At 44.6% G+C, this 26058-nt stretch overlaps 1 protein-coding gene across 4 annotated transcripts in view; it reads right to left on the reverse strand.

Annotated features, from left to right (window-relative positions):
• Positions 1 to 26058, reverse strand: part of MLKL (mixed lineage kinase domain like pseudokinase) — a 190597-nt gene that overhangs the window by 159014 nt on the left and 5525 nt on the right. For 2 of the 4 annotated variants that reach the window (XM_030203629.1, XM_030203625.1), the window contains exon 1: positions 22910 to 22937. The exons of 1 other annotated variant lie outside the window; for it this stretch is intronic. In XM_030203629.1, the coding sequence (XP_030059489.1) occupies positions 22910 to 22914 (5 nt within the window). In that variant the 5' untranslated portion in view covers positions 22915 to 22937. Of the gene's footprint in view, positions 1 to 18727; positions 18795 to 22909; positions 22938 to 26058 lie in introns of those variants that run through there. One more of the 4 variants, XM_030203628.1, reaches the window with a different exon arrangement.

Below are 26058 nucleotides of genomic sequence, written 5' to 3' on the forward strand. Positions count from 1 at the left end.
AGGGCGGGTCTATGAAGTGAGTGGTGCATGAGTGACAGTGAGTGTTGCTGACAGCCTAAGTGCAGGGCTTCAGTGTTTCCCTGCCACAGAGTGTGCTTCAGAGCTTCAGAATGTTTGAGGTGAGACTTATTTATATAGATAATGTGTACATGTATAATTACAGTACAGTTGCATAACTATTAACAATAAACTTTTATATAAAACTCCAATATTTATAAATCGTGTTTTACTCTGTGTACCGTCCCATCAGTACACATGGTGCTTGCAGTATTTGCAGGCAGGACCTCTTATGTGCTCTTTCAATGAATTGCTCTCCTATCTAATAATACACATGTCCCTCCAATACGCATTGAGTATTATCCTTCCCGATTCTGTACCCCTCCCCCCCCCACCCTCCCCCTCTACTCTTATAGAACTTTCTCTTTACTTCATGGTTTTGCTACCTCTACCTCTCCGCGTGCTATAACTACCGGAGTGTAGATTATTGTTCTTGCTTCTTTTGGCACTTTACACCTCCTTCTTTGCATACCTCCCTATCTGTGTATTCCCCAACTAACCTCTCCCAATTTATGGTTAATAAATAAGGCATATTTAAAACATATCATGGTTCAGGTGATACATAACTTTTGACTGATACATGATGAACATTATGAGGTTTAAATTGAAGTAGGATTTGGTGAGGGACAAAACATTTTAAGGAGAGTGACAAAATTCTACTGGTCTCCATATAACTTTTTGTGGTTACGTGAATTGCACAAATAGGTATAATTTTATATGTTGCCATATTCATTATCTAACTGTGTAATCAGTGGACTATACAAATAGATAATTATCTGTATTAAAAGTCATACAGTCTGCATTTGGCTGACTATCCTGCTATAATCGAAAGAGAAAAACGCCTATATTGCGACCCAAATCGGGAGATGGGCGTCTTTCTCCCGTGGGCGCCCAAATCGGTATAATCGAAAGCCGATTTTGGGCGTTTCCAACTGCAATCCGTCGCGGAAACGGGTAAAGTTGACGGGGGCATGTCGGAGGCGTGGTGAAGGCGGAACTGGGGCGTGGTTATCAGCCGAGGAGAGATGGGCGTCTTTAGCTGATAATCGAAAAAAGGCGTTTTTACCGCGATTTTGGGTCACTTTTTTTGGACCCTTTTTGTTCAAGAACAAGTCCCAAAAAAGTGCCCCAACTGACCAGATGACCACTGGAGGGAATTGGGGATGACCTCCCCGGACTCCCCCAGTGGTCACTAACCCCCTCCCACCAAAAAAAAACCCACTTTAAAAACTTTTTTTCCAGCCTCTATGCCAGCCTCAAATGCCGTACCCACCTCCATGACAGCAGAATGTGTTGTATCCTGTGACAGCCTTTCCCTGGTTCTGATGTGGCTCTCGGGTGAGTGTGACACCTTTTCTGTTATGCGCACTGCAAAGTCACACCAGCAATGCATTGTGGTGGGTGTAGGGTATTGGGCTCCGTGATTCCACTAGCTTGTGGCAAATGCTCACGATGTTGGTAGTTGGTAGGCTCTACTCCCATGGTGCTTTTCCCCTGCTTACTGGGTCAGAGTGTGCCCTGTTTTGTTTCCGGTAGTCCATGAGGTAGTGGCCATTTTTGTAAGCCAGTTTTAGATCCCTTTCACGTGTTAGCCACGTTACAGAACTTAGTTCTTCCCTTGAATGTGGCTGAAAGAGGGCATTGTACAGCATTCTGCCAGCTCTGACCTACTGCTCATCTCAGTACCAGGGAGACTCGTTGCCAGTGGGGCACAACCTCTGATCTGCAGTTAACTGTGAGTAAGCGTGCTTATTCCAATAAAGGACGTTTTCGGAGAGATTAGTCTTCAGGTGTCAACTGGTGTGCCAATGTTATATAGCAGCAACAAGTCCTAGAGGCCTGCATGTATGCAGGTCCCTGGAGCACTTTTAGTGGGTACCCCAGTGCACTTCAGTCAGGTGGACCCAGGCCCATCCTCCCCACCTGTAACACTTGTGCTGGTAAATGGGAGGTCTCCAAAACCCACTGTACCCACATGTAGGTGCCCCTTCACCCCTAAGAGCTATGGTAGTGTTGTACATTTGTGGGTAGTGGGTTTTGGGGGAGGGGGTTGGGTGCTCAGCACCTGTGGTAAGGGAGCTATGCATGTGGGAGCGTTGTCTGAAGTCCACCGCACTGACCTCTAGGGTGCCCAGTTGGTGTCCTGGCTTGTCAGGGGGGCGAGTGTACTACGAATCGTGGCCCCTCCACAACCAAATGGCTCGGATTAGGACGTTTTTGAGCTGGGCATTTTTAGTTTCCATTATCGCTAAAAAAAACAAATGCCCAGCTCAAAAACGTCCATTTTTTTGAAATACGGTCTGCCCCGCCTCTTCACGTACCCATTTTCGGACATAGACGCCCATGGAGATAGGCATTCGTGTTCGATTATGCCCCTCTATATACCTCAAATGTAGACAACCTTTTATGATATTAAAACCACCCTGTGAGGTAGTGGGCAGTATAAGGCTGGGTTTCCTTAAGAGCAATCCTTCACTGAAGCGGAGGCCTCTTAAAAACAGGTGTGTTAGCCTGTCTGGCCAGGGAGTGGAGCTCAAGCAGAGAGCAGGAAGTGAAAAGCCCTCTGACAGAACAGGATGGGGAGGCTCTAAGTGAGGATCCTCCCAGGGTATTCTGGCTTGGCTGCAGTACCTGAGAGGAATTCCAGGGAAGAGGCGTGACCATAGCTTTGAAACGTGCAGTTTGTGTTGTAAGAAGCCTATGCCTCCAGAGATTGTGTGAAAGATAACTGAAGACTGCTAAGGTAGGCCAAAACTCTTGACTATTAGAACTATGGAGCCATGTCAGGGCCAGGCTATTGAAACTGATTATGCTTGAGAAAGCTTATTGCATATTGGAGCCATGTCAGGGAGAGGCTACTGAAACTGTGATTTTGCTTGAAAAGACTGTATTTGTTTAGTCATATACTGACCACGTGGTATCAGGAAACAGTGGTTCCCGGAGAGAAAATACTACCTCCAGACATCCATATCTAAGGCGCCGGGGTTTAAATTGGGAGGTACAGAGAAGTATATTGGGAGTGGTCAAGGGCGGGGTTACATACCCTGGGTCAACTGTGGGAGAAGGGAGAAATGGTGAGTTTTGATAGGCTACAGGAGGAATATGGGCTTCCCCCCAGAGATCAGGTCTTTTACTGTAGCGTCAGACATTATATATTGACGTGCGCTAGGGAGGAGCTTGAATTAGAAGAAACAAAGCTTGAAGGCGCGTTGAGAAAAGGAGGGGGAAGGGGTAGTGTAACGCGGATTTACCAGGCCCTAATACAGAGGGGGAGACCACAGAGACTCTATACAAACAGGTGGGAGGACATTTTGCAATCATCATACACACAGCAACATTGGGCAAAATGCTATAGACTATTATTTAAACCATCTTTAGCGCAATCCACGAGGGAGAATGGATTCAAGATATACTATTGGTGGTACTATACACCGGATAGACTGCAACGTATATAAGGGGGAGTATCTGCTGACTGCTGGCGGGCCTGTGGTGCAAGGGGCACATTCATACACATATTTTGGGAATGCCCAAAGGTGCAGAAATTTTGGAAAGCAGTGATGACCCAGATCAATAAGGTGCTGCAATGGGTATATCCATGTAAGATAGAACACTGCTTACTGCACTTCCCTCCCACAGGGATCAAAATGATTCATCATAAGCTAGCGACGCAATACATGGTGGCAGCAAAGTTAGCAATAGCAAGAGCCTGGAAACAGCCGAATCTGCCAGATATCAGCATGGTAATCCACAAAGTGGGATACTTGTACCAGATATCAAAACTAACTGCATTGGGTAAAATGGACTTCTTTCTGAAAATGTGGCAACCATATGAACAATATATAAATGGTGGTCAGCCCAGCCAAGAAGGGGGAGGGAAGGGAGGGGGGGCAGCAGTAGTGGTATATTGTATTAGAATAGATGTTCCAATTTGTTGAGCATTCAGTAGCAATCAAGAATCTGTAACGCCACATGTAGCAAGTGAACAAAGTTGGCAATTCTTGTATGTAATTTGAGATTTTTTCACATAATAAAAATACTTTGTGGTAGAGGGCAGTAGGGGCTGTTTAATTTTTGTGGGGGGCGGGCTTGTTTTGATGGGACAGTTAAGTGGACTGTTCGCATTATAAAGATACTGATTTTGTGCAGTTCGCAGCAATTCATGCAATAGGGTATTGTCTACTTCTCAGAGGTGGCCAAAGTCCAGGTTTTGATGACAATGATCTACAGAAAGGAGAGGGGGAAAGTCTCCTCAAATGTATAGGTCTCAGAACACTGGTTTATTTCTGTCTAGTGGCATGTATTGCTTATGCTTAATGAGGTGTAGAGTTCATGAAAGTTTCTTTGCATTCGCGGTAGTTATTGGGGGGGGGGAGCGGGGATTATGATAAGGCAAGCACAAAGAATGTATGAGCAGCGTATTCGGGAGATATCAATGTTATAGTGGATATTCATGTGGCAAAACAGTGCTGGCTATGGGGATCTGGTTGTAAGGGGGGGGGGGGAAATGATAAAATCATTGATGATAAAAGATATGGATGCGTATACCCAATGCGTTGTATTTTTCCAAGGTTACGTTATTGATTCTGTTAATAATGTTGAATCATCAATAAAAATTGTTTAAACCTAATAAAAATACTTAAAAAAAAAAAAAAGACTGTATTTGAAGTACCAAGCCTGTGAGGAAACAGGGCTGGCTATCTCTATTTGTGCATATAAACAAAGTGCTTTAACTTTTATCTGTAACCTGTGTGTGCTGCATTTTGTGAGATCCTGCAGCCTGCTGCTGATTCATGCTACTACACATGTGGCAGCAGTGGGATCAGTGCTTCTCAGTAAAAGTCAAATCCTCCAGGTGTCTGGGGCCTCACTACAGCACAGCATAGGGGTATGTACATGGATTAAAGGGACTTGCCCTGCCCTAGGTAGGGAAACTCAAGACGTTTAGTAAGAGCTGAATAGGCAGGAATTTTTTTTTCCATTTGGTGTTTGCAATGGCAGGAGTGCTAAGACAGCAACAGAGAAAATCTGGCCTAGTATGGTCAGAAGAATCCAGTAGAGTGTGTGCCTTGGGCTTTAATACAAGCTACAAGCAGCCAAAGAAGCTGGCATATTTAAAAGTATAAAAGCAATTATAATTGAGCACAGAAAATGGACTTTAATCAGAGCACAGAGTATGAATGCCAGTGCAATTATCTGAGCAGATTCTGGAGCGGGTCAGAAAAAGTGAAAGTTGAACTGCTACCATTAGCTGGAGCAGTTGAGAAACCTAGTCCAGAGTAGCGATTGCAGTCAGATCTGGAGCTGGAGCTGCGGTCCTAGTAAAAGGCCAGCTTTTAGAAGCCCAGCAGGCTAGAGGGAGTGAGAGACTCCAAGATGTGGGCTGAATATAGAAGCTGCTGCATTGTAAGCTGCAACTGGAGCAGTTGGAAATTCTGGAGTGGAGTAGCTGTTTAAAGTCAGTGCTCCAGCATATACCGGTGGGAGACCAGTGGGTGTACATACAGAATATTGAAAGAAACAGATTCCAAGATGGGAATCAGTGAGCAGGAATAGGAGGAAGCTTGAACAGCCATGCAGCAGTGCATAAGTACATAAGTATTGCCATACTAGGACAGACCAAAGGCCCATCAAGCCCAGCATCCTCTTTCCAACAGTGGCTAATCCAGGTCACAAATACCTGGCAAGATCCCAAAAACGTACAAAACATTTTATACTGCTTATCCTAGAAATAGTGGATTTTCCCCAAGTCCAATTTAATAGTGGTCTATGGACTTTTCCTTTAGGAAGATGTCCAAACCTTTTTTAAACTCTGCTAAGCTAACTGCCTCTACCACATTCTCTGGCAACGAATTCCAGAGTTTAATTACATGTTGAGTGAAGAAACGTTTTCTCCGATTTGTTTTAAATTTACTATTTTGTAGCTTCATTGCATGCCCCCTAGTCCTAGCATTTTTGGAAAGCGTAAACAGACACTTCATGTCTACCCATTCAACTCCACTCATTATTTTATAGACCTCTATCATATCTCCCCTCAGCTGCTTTTTCTCCAAGCTGAAGAGCCCTAGACACTTTAGCCTTTCCTCATAGGAAGTCATCCCATCCCTTTATCATTTTCGTTTGCCCTTCTCTGCACCTTTTCTAATTCCACTATATCTTTTTTGAGATGCGGCGACCAGAATTGAACATAATATTCAAGGTGCGGTCACACCATGGAGCAATACAAAGGCATTAAACGTCCTCATTTTGTTTTCCATTACCTCCTAATAATACCTAACATTCTATTTGCTTTCTTAGCCGCAGCAGCACACTGAGCAGAAGGTTTCAACCTATGATCAACGAAAACTAGATCCCTTTCTTGGTCATGACTCCTGTGGAACCTTGCATGAACGTAGCTATAATTCAGTTCTTCTTTCCCACATGCATGGGGCCTCACTACAGCACAGCATAGGGACAGTACATGGACTAAGGGGACTAGCCCTGTAAATAAAGCTAATTATTAGCCCTGGGAGTGGGACGTAGCTGAAGGAAAGAGATGCAATGACAAAAATGAGCACTTTGTGTTCTCCACATGAGACTTGTCATTTAGATAGCGTTCTGGAATACTCCTTGCCAGTCAGATTTTCAGGATGTCCACAATGAATATGCATGATCTTGATTTGAATACATTGCCTCTATTATATGCAGATCTTCATGCATACTCCATTTTGGATATCCTGAAATCCTGACTGGCAAGGGATACCAGCGACATAACGTAACCAAAGACCGTACTGGACATATCTTAATCCTTCCCTCTCTAAGTTCCCCCCAATGGTCTTTACCATACATGTACCTCAATATCACCTTGTTCATACCGGAATTGGCTAACGCCGTTTATGGTACTATGTAAGCCACATTTGAGTCTGCAAAAAGGTGGGAAAATGTGGGATACAAATGTAACAAATAAATAAATAAAGAGGGCTATGAGGCAGTCAGAAGAGGTGACTGATAAAGAACCACCTGGGGTTGCCAAAAAGACACCAGAAGGAAGCCAACCAAGTGACAAAACCCAGGTCAAATGGCTTCAGGAGGTTAACCACTCATTTTCGAAAGAGAAGGGCGCCCATCTTCCGACACAAATCGGGAGATGGACATCCTTCTCTCAGGGGCACCAGAATCGGCATAATCGAAAGCCGATTTTGGGCGTTCCCCAACTGCTTCTGTCGCTGGGACAGCCGAAGTTCCTGGGGGTGTGTCGGAAGGGTAGCGAAGGCGGGACAGGGGTGGGACAGGGCGTGGTTAAGAGATGGTTGCCCTCAGCTGATATGGAAAAAAGAAGGGCGTCCCTGGCAAGAATTTGGTCCGCTTTATTTGGTCCCTTTTTTTTTCAGCTCCAAGTCCAAAAAAAGTGCCCAAACTGACCAGATGACCACCGGAGGGAATCGGGGATCACTCCCCCAGTGGTCACTAACCCCCTCCCACCCTAAAAAAAAAAACACTTAAAAACTTTTTTGCCAGCCTCTATGCCAGCCTCAAATGTCATACTCAGGTCCATCGCAGCAGTATACAGGTCCCTGGAGCAGTTTTAGTGGGTGCAGTGGACTTCAGGCAGGCGGACCCAGGCCCATCCCCCCCACCTGTTACACTTGTGGTGGAAAATAGGAGCCCTTCAAAACCCACCCAAAGCCCACTGTACCCACATCTAGGTGCCCCCCTTCGGGCTATGGTAGTGGTGTATAGTTGTGAGGAGTGGGTTTTGTGGGGCTCAGCACCCAAGGTAAGGGAGGCTATGCACCTGGGATCAATCTGCGAAGTCCACTGTAGTGCTCCCTAGGGTGCCCTGGCATGTGAGGGGGACCAGTGCACTACGAATCCTGGCCTCTCCCATGACCAAATGCCTTGGATTGGTTCGTTTTTGAGATGGGCGCCATCGGTTTCCATATGGCCAAAAACCAATGGCGCCCATCTCTAATGTTGACCTAAATGTTCATAATTGTGCCCCCAACCGTATTCTCAAAGCGAAAGATGGACGCCCATCTCGTTCAAAAATACGGTTGGCCCCGCCCCTTCATGGCGCCGTCCTCGGAGATGGGCGCCCTTAGATATGGGCGTCCCCGGTCGAAAATGCCCCTCCACATGTCTTGACAAGAGCAGAGAGCCAGAGGCAAGACAAGTGGTGGTGCAACCAAAGGAAGTGAGACTGCCTACAGAAGCGATGAATGGGCAAAGGAATGAGTTGCAAATCAAGCCCATACGCCCTAAAGAAGAAAGAGGGATCTATCAAGAGCAACAGGTGGAGGTTAAATACCCACCTCATGTGCAGCCCAAGAAGTTGAAGAAAGTCAACTGCTGTAGCACAGAGGCAACTCAAGACCTGGATTGTTTTTCTGCCATGGTGTATCAACCAGGGTTAGAGAACGAACAGTACAAGTTCACCTGGTAGAGGTTCAGGACTCCCTTAAGCACTGTACTGAGTTGGAAGAAGCCAATTGCTGGACTGCAGAGTTAAAGAAGAATTGCATTGTGCAGCTACACATGCATATAGATTACTAGAGGAGAATAAATTCCTCCAAAGTCAACTGGTAGATGTTAAGGACCAGTTTCAAGGTCAAAGCCTCAGAATGAAAGAAAATAAGGGCAAGGTGCAGTGATTAGAAATAGGAGAGAGTTAATGAGCATCATTGAGCAGGATAAGGCAATTGAGGGACAAGTCCCTAGAAAGGGACTCTGCAAAAGCAGGAAGACAACTGACGTTGGAGAGTTGTATTCTCTGAAATCGCCCTAAGCTACTGAGAGGAGAAGCTGGAGGAGCAAGTGTTAGCACAGCCAGAATGCATGGCTGGAATTCAAACTGAAGAATACAACCAGGAAATCCTGTCTCTAAGCAGTGAAAGAGAACAGGGTATCACAGAGTTAAAAGCAGTCTGGAGCACAAGGCAGAGGAGGTTACCAGCTGCAGGAGCAAGTAACCCTTATGAAGTCCTCCACTGAGACACTGGAGAAGCAGGCAGAGGGGCTGCTTGCTGAAATGAGAGGGTGCCTTGGTTGAAGTCAACCAATCACATGCCCAACTGAAGTGGCTGGAGCTTCAGTGGAAGAGCTGTGTTGGGAGGAGGCAAAGCTCAAAAGAAATATCTATACACAAGTGGAAATCCCCTGTGATGTCACGCTGGAGTGGGGGTGGGGGGGGGGGGGGGGGGGAGAACATAGTAACATAGTAGATGACAGCAGAAAAAGACCTGCACGTTCCATCCAGTCTGCCCAACAAGATAACTCATGTGTGCTACTTTTGTGTATACCTTACCGTGATTTGTACCTGTCCTTTCAGGGCACAGACGGTATAAGTCTGCCCAGCACTATCCCCGCCTCCCAACCACCAGCCCCGCCTCCCACCACGCGGCTCTGGCACAGACCGTATAAGTCTGCCCAGCACCATCCCCGCAGACAGCCAATCAGCTGGGGAAAGCACCTATATGTCAGCTGGGGTGAGGATGAGAAACAAGCAGACATCCAATTGGGCTGGGGAAAGCCCTTGATGTCAGCTGGGGGGGGGGGGGGGGGCTTCAGCAAGGAGGAGAAGGCAAGTAAGCTGTAGGAGGAAGATGGAGCCAGCACCAGAGCACTGCAAGGGAAAGGAGGACAGTGGAACCAGCAAGTACTGGAGGGGGAAGGAAAGTATACCAGCCCTACTATATGCGCAGAACAGGGACTCTTTAACAAGAGACTGTTCTGCAAATGTGCTAGGCACTTTCCCTACCAAGCAGCTTGCTGACATTGCATGTGATTTCCTTTAAGCATCACTTGCTATTTTCAAAAGGCAAGTTCTGAGGGTCTAAATGCACGCTGTTTTTAACGGGGCAGGGCAGGGTCCGGGGAGGCCCCGGGAGAGGGTGTTTTGTACCTTTGGGGAGTTCCAGGAAGAGGAATTGCCCTAGTTCAGACACTCGCATCCTGTGTGCTGTTTAAAGGTCTAAGTCTATGCCTCCAGGGATTATGTCAGAGGTAACTGAAGACTGCCAGTTATCCCTTGGCTGGTTGGAACTGTAGAGCCACTTCAGAGACAGGTTACTGCAGTGTTTCCCAAGTCCGGTCCTGGAATACCCTTGCCAGTCAGGTTTTCAGGAAATCCAGAATGATATGCATGAAAGAGATTTTCATATAATGGAGGCAGTGTATGCAAATCAAGTTCATGCATATTCATTCTGGATACCCTGAAAACCTGACTGGCAAGGGGTACACCAAGACTGGACTTGGGAAACACTGGGTTACTGAAACTGACTTTCAGTTAAGAAATGTTATTAGAAGTACCAGGCCTGTAAGGAAACAAGGCTGGCTGGCTTTATGTACATAAATAAAGTGCTTGACTTTTACCTGCAACCTGTGTGTGCTGCATTTTCTGAGGTGCTGCAGCCAGCTGCTAATCCACACTACCACACACCCTTTAAAACGTTTTGAATGGGGGGCGCGGAGGAATTTAGAGTGCTGAAATGTGATCTGCTTTATTCAAATCCTGCAGACTGATAGAGGACAGTCTTCAATGCCAATTATGTGAGTAAACTGTCCATCTGAAAACTGCCTTCCCTCAATGTGAATAAAAGTAAACAGGCAGAGGAACAATGCATTCACATTCAGCCACATTTTCAGGAGGTGACATTTAAGCGGGGAGGAAAGTAACACATTAGATTGTATTTTCAATACAATGTATTACAATACACTATTTTTCCAAGCATGAGTGCCCATATAGAAAATAAACATCCATGGAAACTTTGTACTCATGGCAATTTCAAAGTGAAAGTATGAATGTGCTTTCACTTTGAAACTTGCTGCAAAATCCATGAGTGAAATGTGCCCATGGAGTTTGCAGTTGGCAACATGGCTAGTTTGAAATTTGCTCTTTAGGATGGTAGGCTATTTGACATACAGGCTCACTGAATTTGAAAAAAGGCTATACATGTGGCTTTTCCTGTGGGTAGACTGAACAGACCAAGGACAGAGCCCACCTACCTTTTTCTGCCTTTGCCCTCTACTTTTCAGTTTATGTAAACCCCAAACCTCAATCTGGCTTTGAAATTTCTTTTCAAACTGCTTATCAGTGTTATTGTAAACTGCTTTATTTTTGCTGTAAAGGAAGGTGGTCAATAAGGTAAAAGTAAAGTGAAGTAGGCAATTTACCTCTCCAACCTATCTTATAAGTTAATAAATATCCCAGGTGGTGACAAACTTCACTGCATCTACTTGCCTTCCCTTACCCCTCTCAAACTTTTACATTTACTGACCTCTCTCTAAAACGTCCTCCTGCAGTGGTTTGACCCCACTATCTTAGGTGATGTTCTACTTCTTCTTTCCACTGTCATCCATCCTCTACGTCTGTCACTTGCTGCTTGTCTCTGTTATCTACAGTGATTTTATTTAATTGTATTATGTTATATTTGCATTCTACTGAGCTGTGGTAGTTTGACCATACCCCTGGATGCAACATTCTACCTCTTCTCGCCATTTAAATTCACCCTCGCTGTTGTGAACCATCACACACATTGCAGGAACACACTGAAGGAGTATGCAGAAGAAGCAGCTATGTTTCTTTGTGCACTTCGTCGAGTACTTCCGACGTGCATGTACACCAATTGACACACCTCAGTTCTGGCATCATTCTGCCTATCTTTTGTTGTTTATTTATATACTTTGTGCTATATGTTTTCTCATATATCCTTGTTTGCTGGAGTCAGAGAGGCCCTAGTGTGTTAACTATGAAGCAGCTTATCCAGTCCAGAGGCCTAGACGCCTAACTCCCGTTAGCTGTGATTTTATGGCTCTTTGCTTAACTTCTGTGAAAATGGCTCACCCTCTTCCAAGATAGGTCTGTTAAATGGTTGCTTATTGAAAAACATATCCATCCCGCATTCTGTTGGTGTGCCTCAGGGTTCTGTCCTTGGACCCCTCCTTTTCTCCATCTATACCTCTTCCCTTGGTACCCTGATTTCATCCCATGGCTTTCAATACCATCTTTACACTGATGACTCTCAGATCTACATCTCCACCCCTGAAATCTCAACCTCGATCCAGGACAAAATCTCAGCCTGCTTGTCTGACATTGCTGCTTGGATGTCTCAACGCCATCTAAAGCTCAACATGTCCAAAACTGAACTTCTCATTTTTCCCCCTAAACCCACCTCCCCTCTTCCCCCTTTCTCTATCTCTGTTAATGGCCCTCACATCCTCCCTGTCTCCTCGGCTCGTAACCTTGGAGTCATCTTTGATTCCTCTCTCTCCTCTGTGCATATTCAACAGATTGCCAAAACCTGTTGTTTCTTTATCTACAATATTAGCAAAATTCGCCCCTTCCTTTCTGAATACGCTACCAGAACCCTTATCCACACCCTTGTCACCTATTGCTTGGACTACTGCAATTTACTTCTCACTGGTCTTCTGCTCAGCCATGTCTCTCCTCTTCAATCTGTCCAAAATTCTGCGGCACGACTATTTTCCGCCAGAATCGTTATACCCACACTAGCCCACTCCTCAAGTCACTTCACTGGCTCCCTGTCCGCTTCCGCATTCAGTTTAAACTTCTCGTACTGACCTTTAAAATGCATCCACTCTGCAGCCCCCCATTACCTCTCCACTCATCTCTCCCTACATTCCTCCCCGTGAACTCCGCTCACTGGACAGATCTCTCTTGTCGTCCCCCTTCTCCTCCACTGCTAACTCCAGGCTTTGCTCCTTTTCTCTCGCGGCACCTTATGCCTGGAATAGACTTCCTGGACCCTATAGGTCTAGCTCCATCTCTACCTGTTTTCAAATCTATGCTGAAAACCCACCTTTTTCACTGCTGCTTTTTAGCTCCCATTACTTCCCTCACCCGTAACTGTCTTGTCTGTCTGTATTATTTAGATTGTAAGCTCTTTTGAGCAGGGACTGTCTCTTTGTATCAGGTGTTCAGCGCTGTGTGCATCTGGTAGCGCTATACAAATGCTAATAATAATAATATCCATTTTGATTGATAATATCATTCTGTCTTATAGTCTGAAGTTATAGGCTTAAAGAAGGGGATGAAATTAAGGGCCTGAATACCAGGCTTCCATTGTTTTGGTTAACTATCATCATGATGAGAAAGGAGGTGGTGTAGCCATTATTTTCTCTGATCATTTAAGAGACAATTCTGTAAAGGGTGCCTATATTTAGGCACACAATGTTCTAGAATAGCACTGGTATTTGCACATGTAAGCACTAGGCGCTATTCTACAAAAAGTGTGCCTAAGTCGCGTCGCGCATAACTATGAAGGGGGCATACTCATGGGAGGATCATGAGCATGTAAATATACCAGGCTACAATCTATTTAGGAAGGACAGAGATGGTTGTAAAGGTGGAGGAGTAGCTCTGTATGTGAGAAACAATATCACAGTGACTGAAACACCAGGGGCCTGGGGAAAGTGAGAAGCGATATGGATCGTCTTGAAAAGAGATCATGGAACCTCTGTCCACATGGGTGTTGTCTACAGACCTCCAACACAATCGGAGGAACTAGTTAAAGATCTGTTTACAGGTATCCAAAAATTGGAAAAGAAGAGATGCTGTTGCTGGGAGATTTCAACCTGCCAGATGCGGACTGGAAAGTTCCATCTGCGGAATCGAAAACACGTAGAGAGATCATAGATGCCTTACAAAGTGCTCTGCTCAGACAACTAGTGACAGAACACATGAGGGAAGGAGCGATGCTGGATCTGATGCTCACAAATGGGAAAGTGTGTCTAATGTCCAAGTTTGATTTGATATAACAGCTAAAGTGGAGGGCAGCCATTCAAAACTCAAACTCAAAAGTTGTTGCATTGTGATTTCATAATTTTATGCTGGTAGTTTCTTATTTAAACTGTGTTGAACTTCTGTGCCAGTGATTTCGTATTTTTATGCTACAGTTGTCTTAAAGGTGCTGTCTAGAACTGTGTTTGTACCTGTGCCAAGTGACTTAATCCAATTAACTTGGTTACACAAAATTTGGTGACTCTGGTTCTGGTGTCTCTTAAAGTTGTGTTTATTAGAATTGGGTTTTGAATCTTCAGTGCCAGAGACCTAATTAAATCAATTTGGTTACATAGCACCTAGTGACTCTTACCTTAGGAGGAGGGGCAATTTGTGTACAACTGTGTAGATAGAGAAAAAAAACAGAACTTCACTTTACATTGGGAGCTGTGAGCTACGCTGGACATTTTCAGAATTGGTTTGATTGGTAACTGAGGTTACCTGTGTCCTACTCCCACCCTCCCTTTATATAGGGCAGTCAAGGGACAAGTATCTTCAGTACACTATAACTGGTCAATCTTATACCTTGTTACCCCTATCATAGTTAACCTTTTTTACACTTGTGAATCACACCAATATGTCCTTTATTCAGTGCAATACATGTTATGCTTTAATCCTAAGGCAAACTATCTGGAGTCTTAGAGCTTGTCCTATCTGTCTCCAGTTATCAGCTGTGAAAGATGAGATCAACAAACTCAAGAAAGAATTGGCTTCAACTAAAAAAGCATTCGGGATTACTCTATTCCCTGCCAATTTACCACCACCACTGCCACAGAGAATGCAACAACAGAGGAATAGATGGGTCACAGTAGGCTCAGGTAGACTAAGACCTCACCTTCCCAACCTTTGCCCCTGTCAAATTCTTTTCCTGCGCTGCATCATCATGATGCTGAAAAAAGAACTACTGTGGTGGAACCAGAGGCTATGAAAGTAGCACAACCCAAGAATCATCCCCCAAAAAATTACAGATTGGTGAAAAGCAGAAAACTCTTACTGCTCGGAGACTCCATTATCAGAGGCATTAACTTAGGAACAAGGGCTCCAACCTAGTGAAGTGCCTTCCAGGATCTTCAGCTATCAGATGTACCAACCAAATTCTGAAAGTGATCCGAGAAGAGAGTGAGGCTTCAAATATTGATGTTGTAATTCACCTGGGGACAAATGACCTGGCCAACAATAGCAAATTTACAGAACAGAGAGCATTCCAGAAGCTTGGGGAGGGACTGAAATCTTTGGTTCAGACTGTGGCTTTTTCTGAAGTAATTCCCACGTGGGAGAAGGGAGAAGAAAGACTACACAAAACAGTGGAGTTCAATAACTGGCTTGAGTCTTGGTGTAAAGAAGAAGGTTTTAGTAACATAGGGGCGTGGGGTAATACGTGGAAAAATAACAGGCTGTACTGTAATGATGGGCTACATCTTTCGGTGACAGGGAAAAAGGATCCTTGGGGAGAAATTCAGACAGTATGTTTCTAGACATTTAAACTAGAAGGCGGGGGTGACAAAAGGAAACAAGGGAATTCGGAAAGTCACCCCCAGAAAAACTTGATGGCAGAGGGAAAGGTCATCTAAATACAGAAAACCACCTAAATTCTCTACACAGATGGAAAGCAATGAGCACAAATGATCTTAGTCTAGGTAAAAAGGTTGAAGACTTGCAAGCCCTGATGTTTGAAGAAAACTTGGATATTGTTGCTATTACAGAGACGTAGTTCAATCATTCCCATGAATGGGATGTAACTATACCGGGCTATAATCTTTTTAGAAAGGATAGAGAGGGCCGAAGGGGTGGAGGAGTAGCGCTGTATGTGAGAGACAATATCAGAGCGGCTGAAATGCGGGGCACCTGGGGAAAGGAAGAAGCTTTATGGATTGTCCTGGAAAGAGAAGATGGAACCTGTATCCACATGGGGGTTATCTACAGACCTCCGGCACAATAGAGAAGCTAGACAAGGATCTGATAGAGGATATTCAAAAGATTGGTATGAAAGGGGAAGTGCTACTGTTGGGAGATTTCAACTTGTCTGATGTGGATTGGAACATCCCGTCTGTGGAATCGGAAAGAAGTAGGGAGATTGTGGACGCCTGTCAAAGTGCCTTGCTCAGACAAATGGTGATGGAACCCATGAGGGAAGGGTCGATGCTGGATCTAGTGCTCACGAATGGAGGAAGTGTTTCTAATATCCGGGTGGGTGCTCACCTATGTAACAGTGATCATCACACAATATGGTTTGATATAAGGGCTAAGGTAGAGTGTGAACGCGCAAAACTAAAAGTACTGGATTTCAGACATACTGATTTTGATAAAATGAGGGAATACCTGAAAAAGAAGCTGTTGAAGTGGGAAGGCATAGGAGAAGTGGAACATCAGTGGTCAAAGCTGAAAGCTGCTATAATTATGGCGACTGATCTTTACGCAAAAAAGTAAACAAAAATAAGAGAAACAGGAAGCCTATATGGTTCTCCAACCAAGTAGCTGAAAAAATAAGAGCAAAAGAGGCTTTGTTCAAGAAATACAAAAGAACGCAACGAGAGGATCACGGAAAAGATTATCGGATTAAACTCAAAGAAGTGAAGAGGGAAATACGGCTAGCGAAAGCGCGAACGGAACAAAAAATGTCTAAAGATGTAAAGAGAGGTAACAAGATCTTTTTCAGTTATATTGGAGAACGGAGAAAATATAGGAATGGAATTGCAAGACTGAAAGATAATGAGAATGGTTATGTGGAAAGTGAGGAGGATAAAGTGAATGTGCTAAACAATTACTTCTCTTCGGTGTTCACGGAGGAAAATCCTAGAGAAGGACCGCGGTTGGCTGCTGAAGGAATATTTGGGAATGGAGTGGATACTGCGCCGTTTACAGAAGAAAGCGTTTATAAACAGCTGGAGAATCTGAAGGTGGACAAGATATGGGGCCAGGTGGGATACATCCCAGGATACTGAGGGAGCTCAGGGAGGTCCTATCGGGACCTTTTAAAGATTTAATAGATCTTTAGAGATGGGAGAGGTTCCGCAAGATTGGAGACGAACGGATGTGGTCCCTCTTCACAAAAGTGGAGACAGGGAAGAAGTGGGAAACTACAGACCGGTAAGTCTCACGTCAGTGGTAGGAAAAATAATGGAGTCGTTGTCTTCTAGATAGTTAACTTTCTAGAAGACAACGGGTTACAGGACCTGAGGCAACATGGCTTTACCAAAGGAAAATCCTGCTAAACAAATCTCATTTACTTTTTTGACTGGGTGACAAAAGAAATGGATGAAGGCCGGGCACTAGATGTAATCTACTTGGATTTCAGCAAAGCCGTTGATATGGTCCCCCCACAGAAGATTCCTGAATAAGCTGAAAGGGCTGAACTTAGGACCGAAAGTGGTGAACTGCATAGAAAACTGGTTGACCGACAGGTGGCAGAGGGTGGTAGTAAATGGAATCTGCTCGGAGGAAAGGATGGTGAGCAGTGGAGTTCCTCAGGGGTCGGTGCTGGGGCCCATTTTGTTTAATATATTTGTGAGAGATATTGCTGAAGGGTTGGAAGGAAAGGTTTGCCTTTTTGCAGATGACACGAAGATAGCAATAGGGTGGATACCCTGGAGGGAGTAGAAACGATGAGAAGGGATCTTCGAAAGATAGAAGAATGGTTGAGGGTCTGGCAGTTAAAATTTAATCATATATAACAAGTGTACTCCAATATTAATTAAACCAAACTTTAATTGCTAATACATGTACATATATTATTAACAAGCACTCACAAGATTTTCAGAGCTCTCTTCCTCCCATCTGCTCACCCTCAAGCACACCACTACATACTCCTTAATCAAACATTCACCCCCAAACAAGCATCTTTCTGGCTGTGGCCACCACCTTGTTGCATTATTTTGTCACATTGAGATCCTCAGTCACCATCCCCCAAAGGTCCCTCTCCTGAGCTGTAAATCTCTCTCCTCCTATCTGGTACATCTCCTTTGGATTTCTGCACCCCAAGTGCATCACTCTGCACTTCTTGGCTTTAAATTTATTTGGGCTGGACAATTACCTGGAGAGTGGAGTAAGAGTGCCTAACTCTAGACCAGCTAATGAACTGAGGAGTTTGGGACACCTATATTGTTATGTGGACAATATGGCCTGTGCCACACTTTTGTACTCACTTGTTACTTCACACCTCAATTATTGTAATATCATTTATGCAGGGTTGCCCAATACTCTACTGAAATGTCTACAAACAGTTCAAAGTACCACCATTCAGTTTCTCACACATTCCGACCAGCCAGGTCATATCACCCCTCTACTTGCACACATAATTGGTTACTGATCTCTTCTCATATCCATCAAAAAATTCTCACCCTTACCTATAAGGTGCTGCATCTAGGATTTCCTCATTATCTTTCCTCCCTTATCGACCCCTAGAAACCCTCCCAAGCTCTCTGTTCTGCTTCTGAACAGTTTTTCACTCCCTCCAGTTCATTGCTCACATGTTAAGGCACTCTGCATTCTTTTATATTGCCTCTTCCCTGTAGAATGCCCTACCAGAGATTCAGATCAGCTCTGAACATGCATCTCTTTACCCTAGCCTTTCCAGGATATGAGGCTCTGGGCTGACTGGCTTCCAGCCTGTACCTCTTCTCTCCTCTGCCCTTTCTTGCCTCTTTTTCTATGTCCTATCATTATGTAGTTCCTTTCCTATGTTCTTTGAATCTTGTTTGAAAGGCTGTATATCAAGTTTTCAATAAGCCATAAAATACCTTCCTCCCAGCCTCCCAGTCTCTCTCTCTCTTTCTGTCTCTCTCTCTCTCTTACCCCCACTACCCCCCCTCCCCCAGCTTTCACCCAATCTCTCTCATGCTCATATGTGTTACTCCCAGGTAAATAATATCCTTGGGAGTCTGTACCTATTCCCCTTACCTTGCTATCTGCAGAACTTTCTCAGTAACAGTGTAGCTGCTACATCTGCACAGCACTTTGGCTCTCTGTAAACTTCACCCGTGCAGTGCAGGAAGCTTGGGCTGGTCTCACAGTTTCAAGACTTGAAACTATAAGACTTCCTGTACTGCGCAACTCTTACAGAGATCCCCATTTGTGGTGTGCAAGTAGAAGATGCATTGTTCCTGATGTAGCTCTACAAAAGGGCAACATTTTGGAGCATGAAATCATGGGCACCAGTGTGCAATTTCTAGGCATCATGGAGACCTGGCACCAGGGATTTGGTCAAGCCCTGGCTTACAGTCTAAAATTTTTGGAGTGAGAAGGCAGTTGCAAGGAGTTAGATTTTGGGGATAGGGCAGTCTGCAGGGGAGCAGGAGAGTTGCAGTGGTTAGTCTTTTGGGGAGTGGGGTCAGTTTGCAGGTGGTAGAACAGTTGTAGGGGGGCTAGTGTGGCAGTTGCAGGGCTAATTTGGGGGGGAACAGGAGCAGTATTTCTAGGTAGTGTGGTAGCTACACAGGGGTGGACTGGAGATGGGAGTAGTATGCAGGGAGGTGGACAGTTGTATGTAGTAGTTTTTGGAATGGATGCAGACTGCAAGGTGGGGAGCAGTTGTGGAGGGGTGCTTTTTTAGGGGGGGGGCTAGAGGCAGTTTGCAAAGGGATGGGGTAGGTTTTGGAGTTTGGTGCAGTTTGCAGGTTGGTGGGGCAGTTGAGGGGGGAAATAGTTTTAGAGGGATGGAACAGTTGCAGGGAGGGGAAGTAGTTCTGGAGGGGTGGGGCAGTTTGCAGGGTGGAAGGACAGTTGTGGGGGATAGTATTTTAGAGTGGGGGCAATTCCTTAGGTTAGGGTAATAAGAACAGGGAGAGGTAGTTTGAAGGAAGGAATTTTATATTTGCTATGTTTCACTGTTTGGAAGTTTTTATACTATGGAAGCTGGAACTACTTCTCCTACAGAAATGAATTGGGCCATTTTGGGGAGACATATTTCTCTCAAACTCCAAGTCTGATTTGGCCTATTTTTGAACCTGATGTGCCTTTGTACTGTTTATTTTTAATTTAAGAAGATAATTTTATTAAAAAATTGGGTTACAGAATACTAAAAAGTACAAGAGAATGCGTAGAAATATTGCAAGCCCACAGGTAATACACTAACAAACAGCACATACCTTCAATTTTACAAATCCCTTAGTACTGAGTTTTCTCATATGCCAAGTTTTCATCACAGTCAGTTAAAGTTTTTGAAGTTATTTTGTCCCCAGACAGACAGAAAGCACAGAGTAACACGCAGTTAATTCTTAATTTCAAACTGCATCTTCCTGTTCTCTATTCTACCAACCGAACTACCCCCAGCTTCTACAATAAACCCCTCCACAGCTGTCTAACCACAACCTGAACTGCCCCACAACCAAAATTATCCCCTGGAACTGCCCCACAAATTGCATCAACTATTCACCCCAAAGCTATGCCCCCATGACTTCCTTCATCCCCCCCCAAAAAACTACCCCTGCAACTGCCCTATTGTCCTGCAAACTACCCTACCCCCCAAAACTACTTCCACTGTAACTGCCCTTCAAATTGCCCTACTCCAAAAACTACCCCAACAACTGCCCCAAATTAAACTACCTCCATTATAATTGCTCCACCCCACACCCAACTGCATCCCTTTAACTGTTCTACTCCCTGCCACTGCTCTAACCCCCAGCAACCACCCCACAAAATGCCCCATCCTCTAAAATTAGCCCTGCAACTGCCCCACCAGTTCTGCTACTCCCCATAGACACAACCATGCATAGTATACACACAACACATTATCTACTGATATCACAGAAATTAATCTAATACAACATTGTACACTATAAATTATTCCTGAGAGAATTTTACTAATGAGGACACAGTGCCAGAGAAAGAAAAAGAGAAAGAAAACTCCTCCTCCTTGGAAGAAATGTACTGAAGAAAAAATAAAATCATTGTGAGCAGAAGTGTCCTTGATAGATGGGTATCTACAAGGATCAAGATCACCAAAAATAAAGAGAGAGAGCCAAAACATCACTCAAACACGCTGCATGGACAGAGGAATACCTGAAATTTATATCCTATATAATAAAACGCACCTCCAACATTCTGAAGCTGACTACATGGCCGAGGCATTCCTGCTCTCTGTATCCATCTCCTGAATTGACATCACGTACTTCTGGGTTCATCACAAGCAGAAGTGACCAACCACACGAGGTTTCTCGGCTTCAGAATGTTGGAGGTGCATTCTATTAAATAGGATTGGTCAGTTCCTTGAAGCACAGCCAGAGCTCAGCATCCTGCACAGTAACGCTCAGACACCAGAGAGAGAGAGAGGGGGGGGGGGGGCTGACACCAGAGAGAGGGAGGGAGGGGGGCCTGACACCTGAGGGGGGGGGGAAGTATCTCTGTCACACACACACTCTCTCTCTCACAGTCAATGTCTTTCTCTCTCTCTCACTCTCTCACACACTGTATGTCTCACACTGTATCACATTCACTCTCTGTGTCACACAGTCACTCACACACTCTCTTGGTCTCATACACTCAGTCTCACAGAAAGTCTGTGTCTCACACACACTCTCTCTCTCGCACACACTGTATCTGTGTGAAACACACTCTCTCACACTGTGTCTCACATACGCACTTGCACACACTCTCATTCTCACACACACACACTCTCTCTCACAGACACACTCGCACCCAGACTCACTCTCTCTCTCACACACACACTCGCACATTCACTCTCTCTCTCACACACAGTCACTCTCAATACACTCTCTCAAACATACACACTCCGAGGAAAACCTTGCTAGCGCCTGTTTCATTGTGTCAGAAATGGGCCTTTTTTACTAGTGCGTCAATAAAAAATTGAAAGTAGCAGCTCAGATATGAAGAATACTGAGAAGAAATGTCGAACAAACTAGAGAGAAACTGAAACAGTTCTACTGGGAACTGGGAATGAGCATTAATACAATGAAAACCACCACAACTATAGCTATAACAGAAACATTCTGGAAAAACTTGTACAAGGACCCTGTAGAGTACAACCCAGAAACAAAATGCTACCCTGCATACAGGAGAATTTGGAATAGGTAACATCAGAATTACAAAATCACAAAAAAGTTAGAAAGTAGGTTAAAAATAGCCCCCAAACTGCAAGAACCCTGGCTTAGATGGGGTCGCCAATTTTTGATTCAAACAGTTAACACCACTCTACCAAAGACCTGACAGATTGAAAATAATTTGGTCAGGGAGTCAAACTTAACACCACAAAGGGAGACTCAAGCAGGGCTTTTTTTTTCTGGTGGTACATGCTGATACTAGATACTGACACCTTTTTTGCTGCCTGTTAAAACTGCCCTGGGATCATTAGGCCAAGTGAGGTGGATACCTCAGCTGGCAAAGTTTGTTTCTTTGGGGGAGGGTGGGGATGAAAGATGGCAACAAGTTCCCCCAAAACACCTATGTGGCAGCCACCTCACTTTGTTTTCCATCAGGGAACGGAGTGCCCAGTGGCGTAGCCACAGGTGGGCCTGCTTAGGACTCAGACCCACCCAACAGTAGCACACGTTTAGCAGTAGCTGGTGGGGATCCCAAGCTCCACCAGCTGAAGAGTTTCCCCTGATGTTAATGAAAATGCTACTCTCCACGAAACTAGCACCTGCACATGCGCAGTTTTCAGTGCATGCCTGCTGTAGACTGCCAAGGTGGAAAGAAGCGTTTTCCCCCTAGCTGAGATATTTTTTTGGTGGGGGGGGGGGGGAACACTTGCTGCCCACCCTCTTCTTCCCTAGGCCCACCCAAAATCTGTTGTCTGGCTATGCCCCTGGGAGTGCCGATCCATTTGCTAACCCTAGGGGATAGGGAGGGGTGAGAGTGGGGCAGGAAGAGCCTCCAAACGATGCATACAAGTGGCAGTAAAAGTAAAGGCAGCACAAGGTCTTTGAGCCCCTGTACCTCTTTAAAGTCTGCCAGGAAGGCGTAACACAGGGGACAGGACTGACTGACTTTAGGTGTATATAGAGACTCAATGTCCCTACGTTGCCTTTGCCTGTTGCTGCAGCATGGCAGCCATGGGAAGGTGAGGGAGAAAAGATGTTTCACTGATATGTGGGGATGCCAGCTTTTTTAAAGAGAAAAACCTACCACATGTTCCTCCACTTGAACTGCTCCCCAGTCCTTCCCTTGGCTCATGTTATTCAGTAGGCAGGTGAATAAATCATACATCTTGGAATAGGCATATTTTTATCTGGGGTAGGTTGAAGCTGTTGGGAAATAATGAAAGTCTCAGCTTCCACTAATAAATTCCATTTTACCCATGCCAAAGGGATTTTTTTATTGCTCTCTAAAAAGGTACTTCTATAAGCTGGTGCCTGAAGTAAGACACCAATAATTGTTTATAGGATAGTGGTGCTTACGGGTACAATTGGCATTTACAAGCATAAGTACTAGGCAGTATTCTATAAACAGTGCACCTAAATCACTTTACACGCAGCTGTCAGGGAGCATACACATGGGTGGAACATGGGTGTGTAATGGGCATGTCACCTAATCAATATCAGTATCAACAAGATTCTTATTGACGGCTATATCCCCAAAATAAAGGTCCAATGCAGTTTACAGAATATACAACAATTACAATGCAGCAAAATAAAATTACAAACCTAAAATATATTTAAAATTACATTTTTGCAATCCAAAGCTTGCATAACAAAACCACCCCTTCTGTTCTACCTGCTACCTGATGACGGGGATTATCTGACCTGTCCCACTCCGGATCCACAACAATATTATAATTGCCCCCTACTGTTTTGGGATGAGATGGAAACGATGAAGTTGCGACATTAAACATGTATAGAAGGACTTCCTATAGTCATTTGGGGCATACACATTACACAATATAAAAGGCTGACCATCAATAAGCACATGAACTACAATAAATCGCCTTTCTGGATCAGAGAATACCCTCTTAGTCTGAACATGCAGTGGTTTATAAAATAGGATAAGGACTCCAACCTTTTTTGCCACCACTGGGGCCTCTAAATAAGTACCTACCCACCAGGTGAGAAGATATCTTGCGTTCTGCAGCACTAAGATGTGTTTCCTGTAGAAAGCAATGTGTGAATGCTTTTTATGTAAGGTATGAAGAATCTTTCTCCTCTTTATGGGCAAAGAGATGCCTCCCACATTCCAAGTAAACAAGTTAATGGACATTACATAATTCCCTCATGATAAATGAATCTAAACAGCACATGAACATTACCATCCTGGGGAACCTGTCCCAGCCATCAGGATCCCCTATCAGCAAAAACTCATCCCGTCTATAGCCAACCCACTCTATCAGACAACACTCCTCCCCCAATCCCCAGGCTTAGGATGGGCTTATCTCCTGGCTGAAGGAAACTCACACAGCTAAGACTTGTGCTGGCTAAATTCCTGGTTCTCCCTACCCTTTGGCTGTATTTTCTCTGGGCATCTCTCCCTTCTTTCTTTATCTATCATTGGCACTGTATCTCTATCTTTCCTAAAAAAAAAAAAAAAACCTCTTGGCTCTGCATATAGTGTGCTCTGTTTAATCTGCTCTGCATATAGTGTGCTCTGACTGTTGTGATTTGATTGTTTCTAACTGGTTTATTGATATCTGTAAATCTGAAAAGGAGATTTCAAAACTGCTAGCAAGTATTAGAACTTTTTCCTTTCCTAACAGTGTGCTGAGCTCCCCCTCCCCTCCCCCACCTCATTCCACTTGGTCCTTCTGCAGACATTTTAACTTTCTGGAGACTTAAGGTTTGTCCTGTCTGTTATCAGCTTGCAGGTTTAAAACAGGAGCTCAGTAAGGTAAAACAGGAATTAGATGCACTTAAAGCAGCTTCTAAGACTACACAAAACCATACAGCACTGAATCAAGCCAAATTCACACCACTGCCTCCAAGGATAAAACTACCTAGGAATAGATGGTTCACAGTAGGCTCAGGCAGACTTCGATATGTGACACAGAGGCATCCGCCTTCACAAGTGTTGCCCCTACAGAATTCTTTTGCTGCATTACAGCATGGTGATGATCCTGAAAATAGAACTGAGGCAGAAGAGAAAGAAATGAAGTTGGAACAAAAGGATATGAAGGTACCAGAGAGAAAAGACCACCCCAAATCACACTGTTGAAGCACATACCAGGAATGTACATGGAAAGCGATGGCCACAAATGCTCGCAGTCTAAGCAATAAAGTTCATGACCGTCAAGCCCTGATGTTGGAGGCAGACTTAGACCTTGTTGCAATCACAGAGACGTGGCTAAATGTTCCCATGAAATGGGATGCAAACATACCAGGCTATAATCTATTTAGGAAGGATAGAGAGAATTGTAAAGGTGGAGGAGTAACTTTATATGTGAGAATGATATCACGGCGACCGAAATGACAGGGACCTGGGAAAAGGAAGAAGAGATATGGATCACCTTAAAAAGAGAGGGATAGAACCTCTGTACATGTGGGTGTTGTCTACAGACCTCCGAAACAATTGGAGGAATTAGATAAAGACCTGATCGCAGATATTCAAAAGTTGGGAAACAAGAGAGAGGTGCTGTTGCTGGAGATTTCAATCTGCCGGATGTAGATTGGAAGGTTCCGTCTGCAGAATCGGAAAGAAGTAGAGAGATCGTGGATGCTTTCCAAAGCGGTTTGCTCAGACAAATGGTGACGGAACCCACGAGGGAGGAAGCGACGCTGGATCTGGTGCTCACGAATGGGATAGCGTGTCAAATATTCAAGTGGGTGCCCACCTGGGCGGCAGTGACCATCAAACGGTTTGGTTTGATATTACAGCTAAAGTGGAGAGCGGCCACTCAAAACTCAAAGTCCTGGATTTCAGCGTGCTGACTTTAGTAAAATGGGGGAATACCTGAGGAAGGAGATGATGGGCTGGGAGGAAATACAAGAAGGGGAAGGACAGTCGTCCAGGCTGAAGGAAGCTATAAATAGGGCCACGAACCTTTATGCAAGGAAAGTAAATAAAGCAAGAGAAAAAGGAAACCGATATGGGTTCTCCAAGCAAGTGGCTGAGAAAATAAAGGCTAAAGAGTTGGCGTTCCAGAAATAAAAAAAAAACGCAAGAAAAGGAACACGAGGAATACCGGATGAAAATGAAAGAAGCCAAGAGAGAGATACGTCTGGCGAAAGCGCAAGCGGAAGAACAAATGGCTAGAAATGTAAGAAGGGGTGACAAAAAATGTCTTCAGGTATATTAGTGAAAGAAGAATGACTAAAAAGGGAATTGTGAGACTAAAAGATACTGCGAAC

The sequence above is a fragment of the Microcaecilia unicolor genome, chromosome 5 (assembly GCF_901765095.1).
Source record: "Microcaecilia unicolor chromosome 5, aMicUni1.1, whole genome shotgun sequence".
NCBI lineage: Eukaryota > Metazoa > Chordata > Amphibia > Gymnophiona > Siphonopidae > Microcaecilia > Microcaecilia unicolor.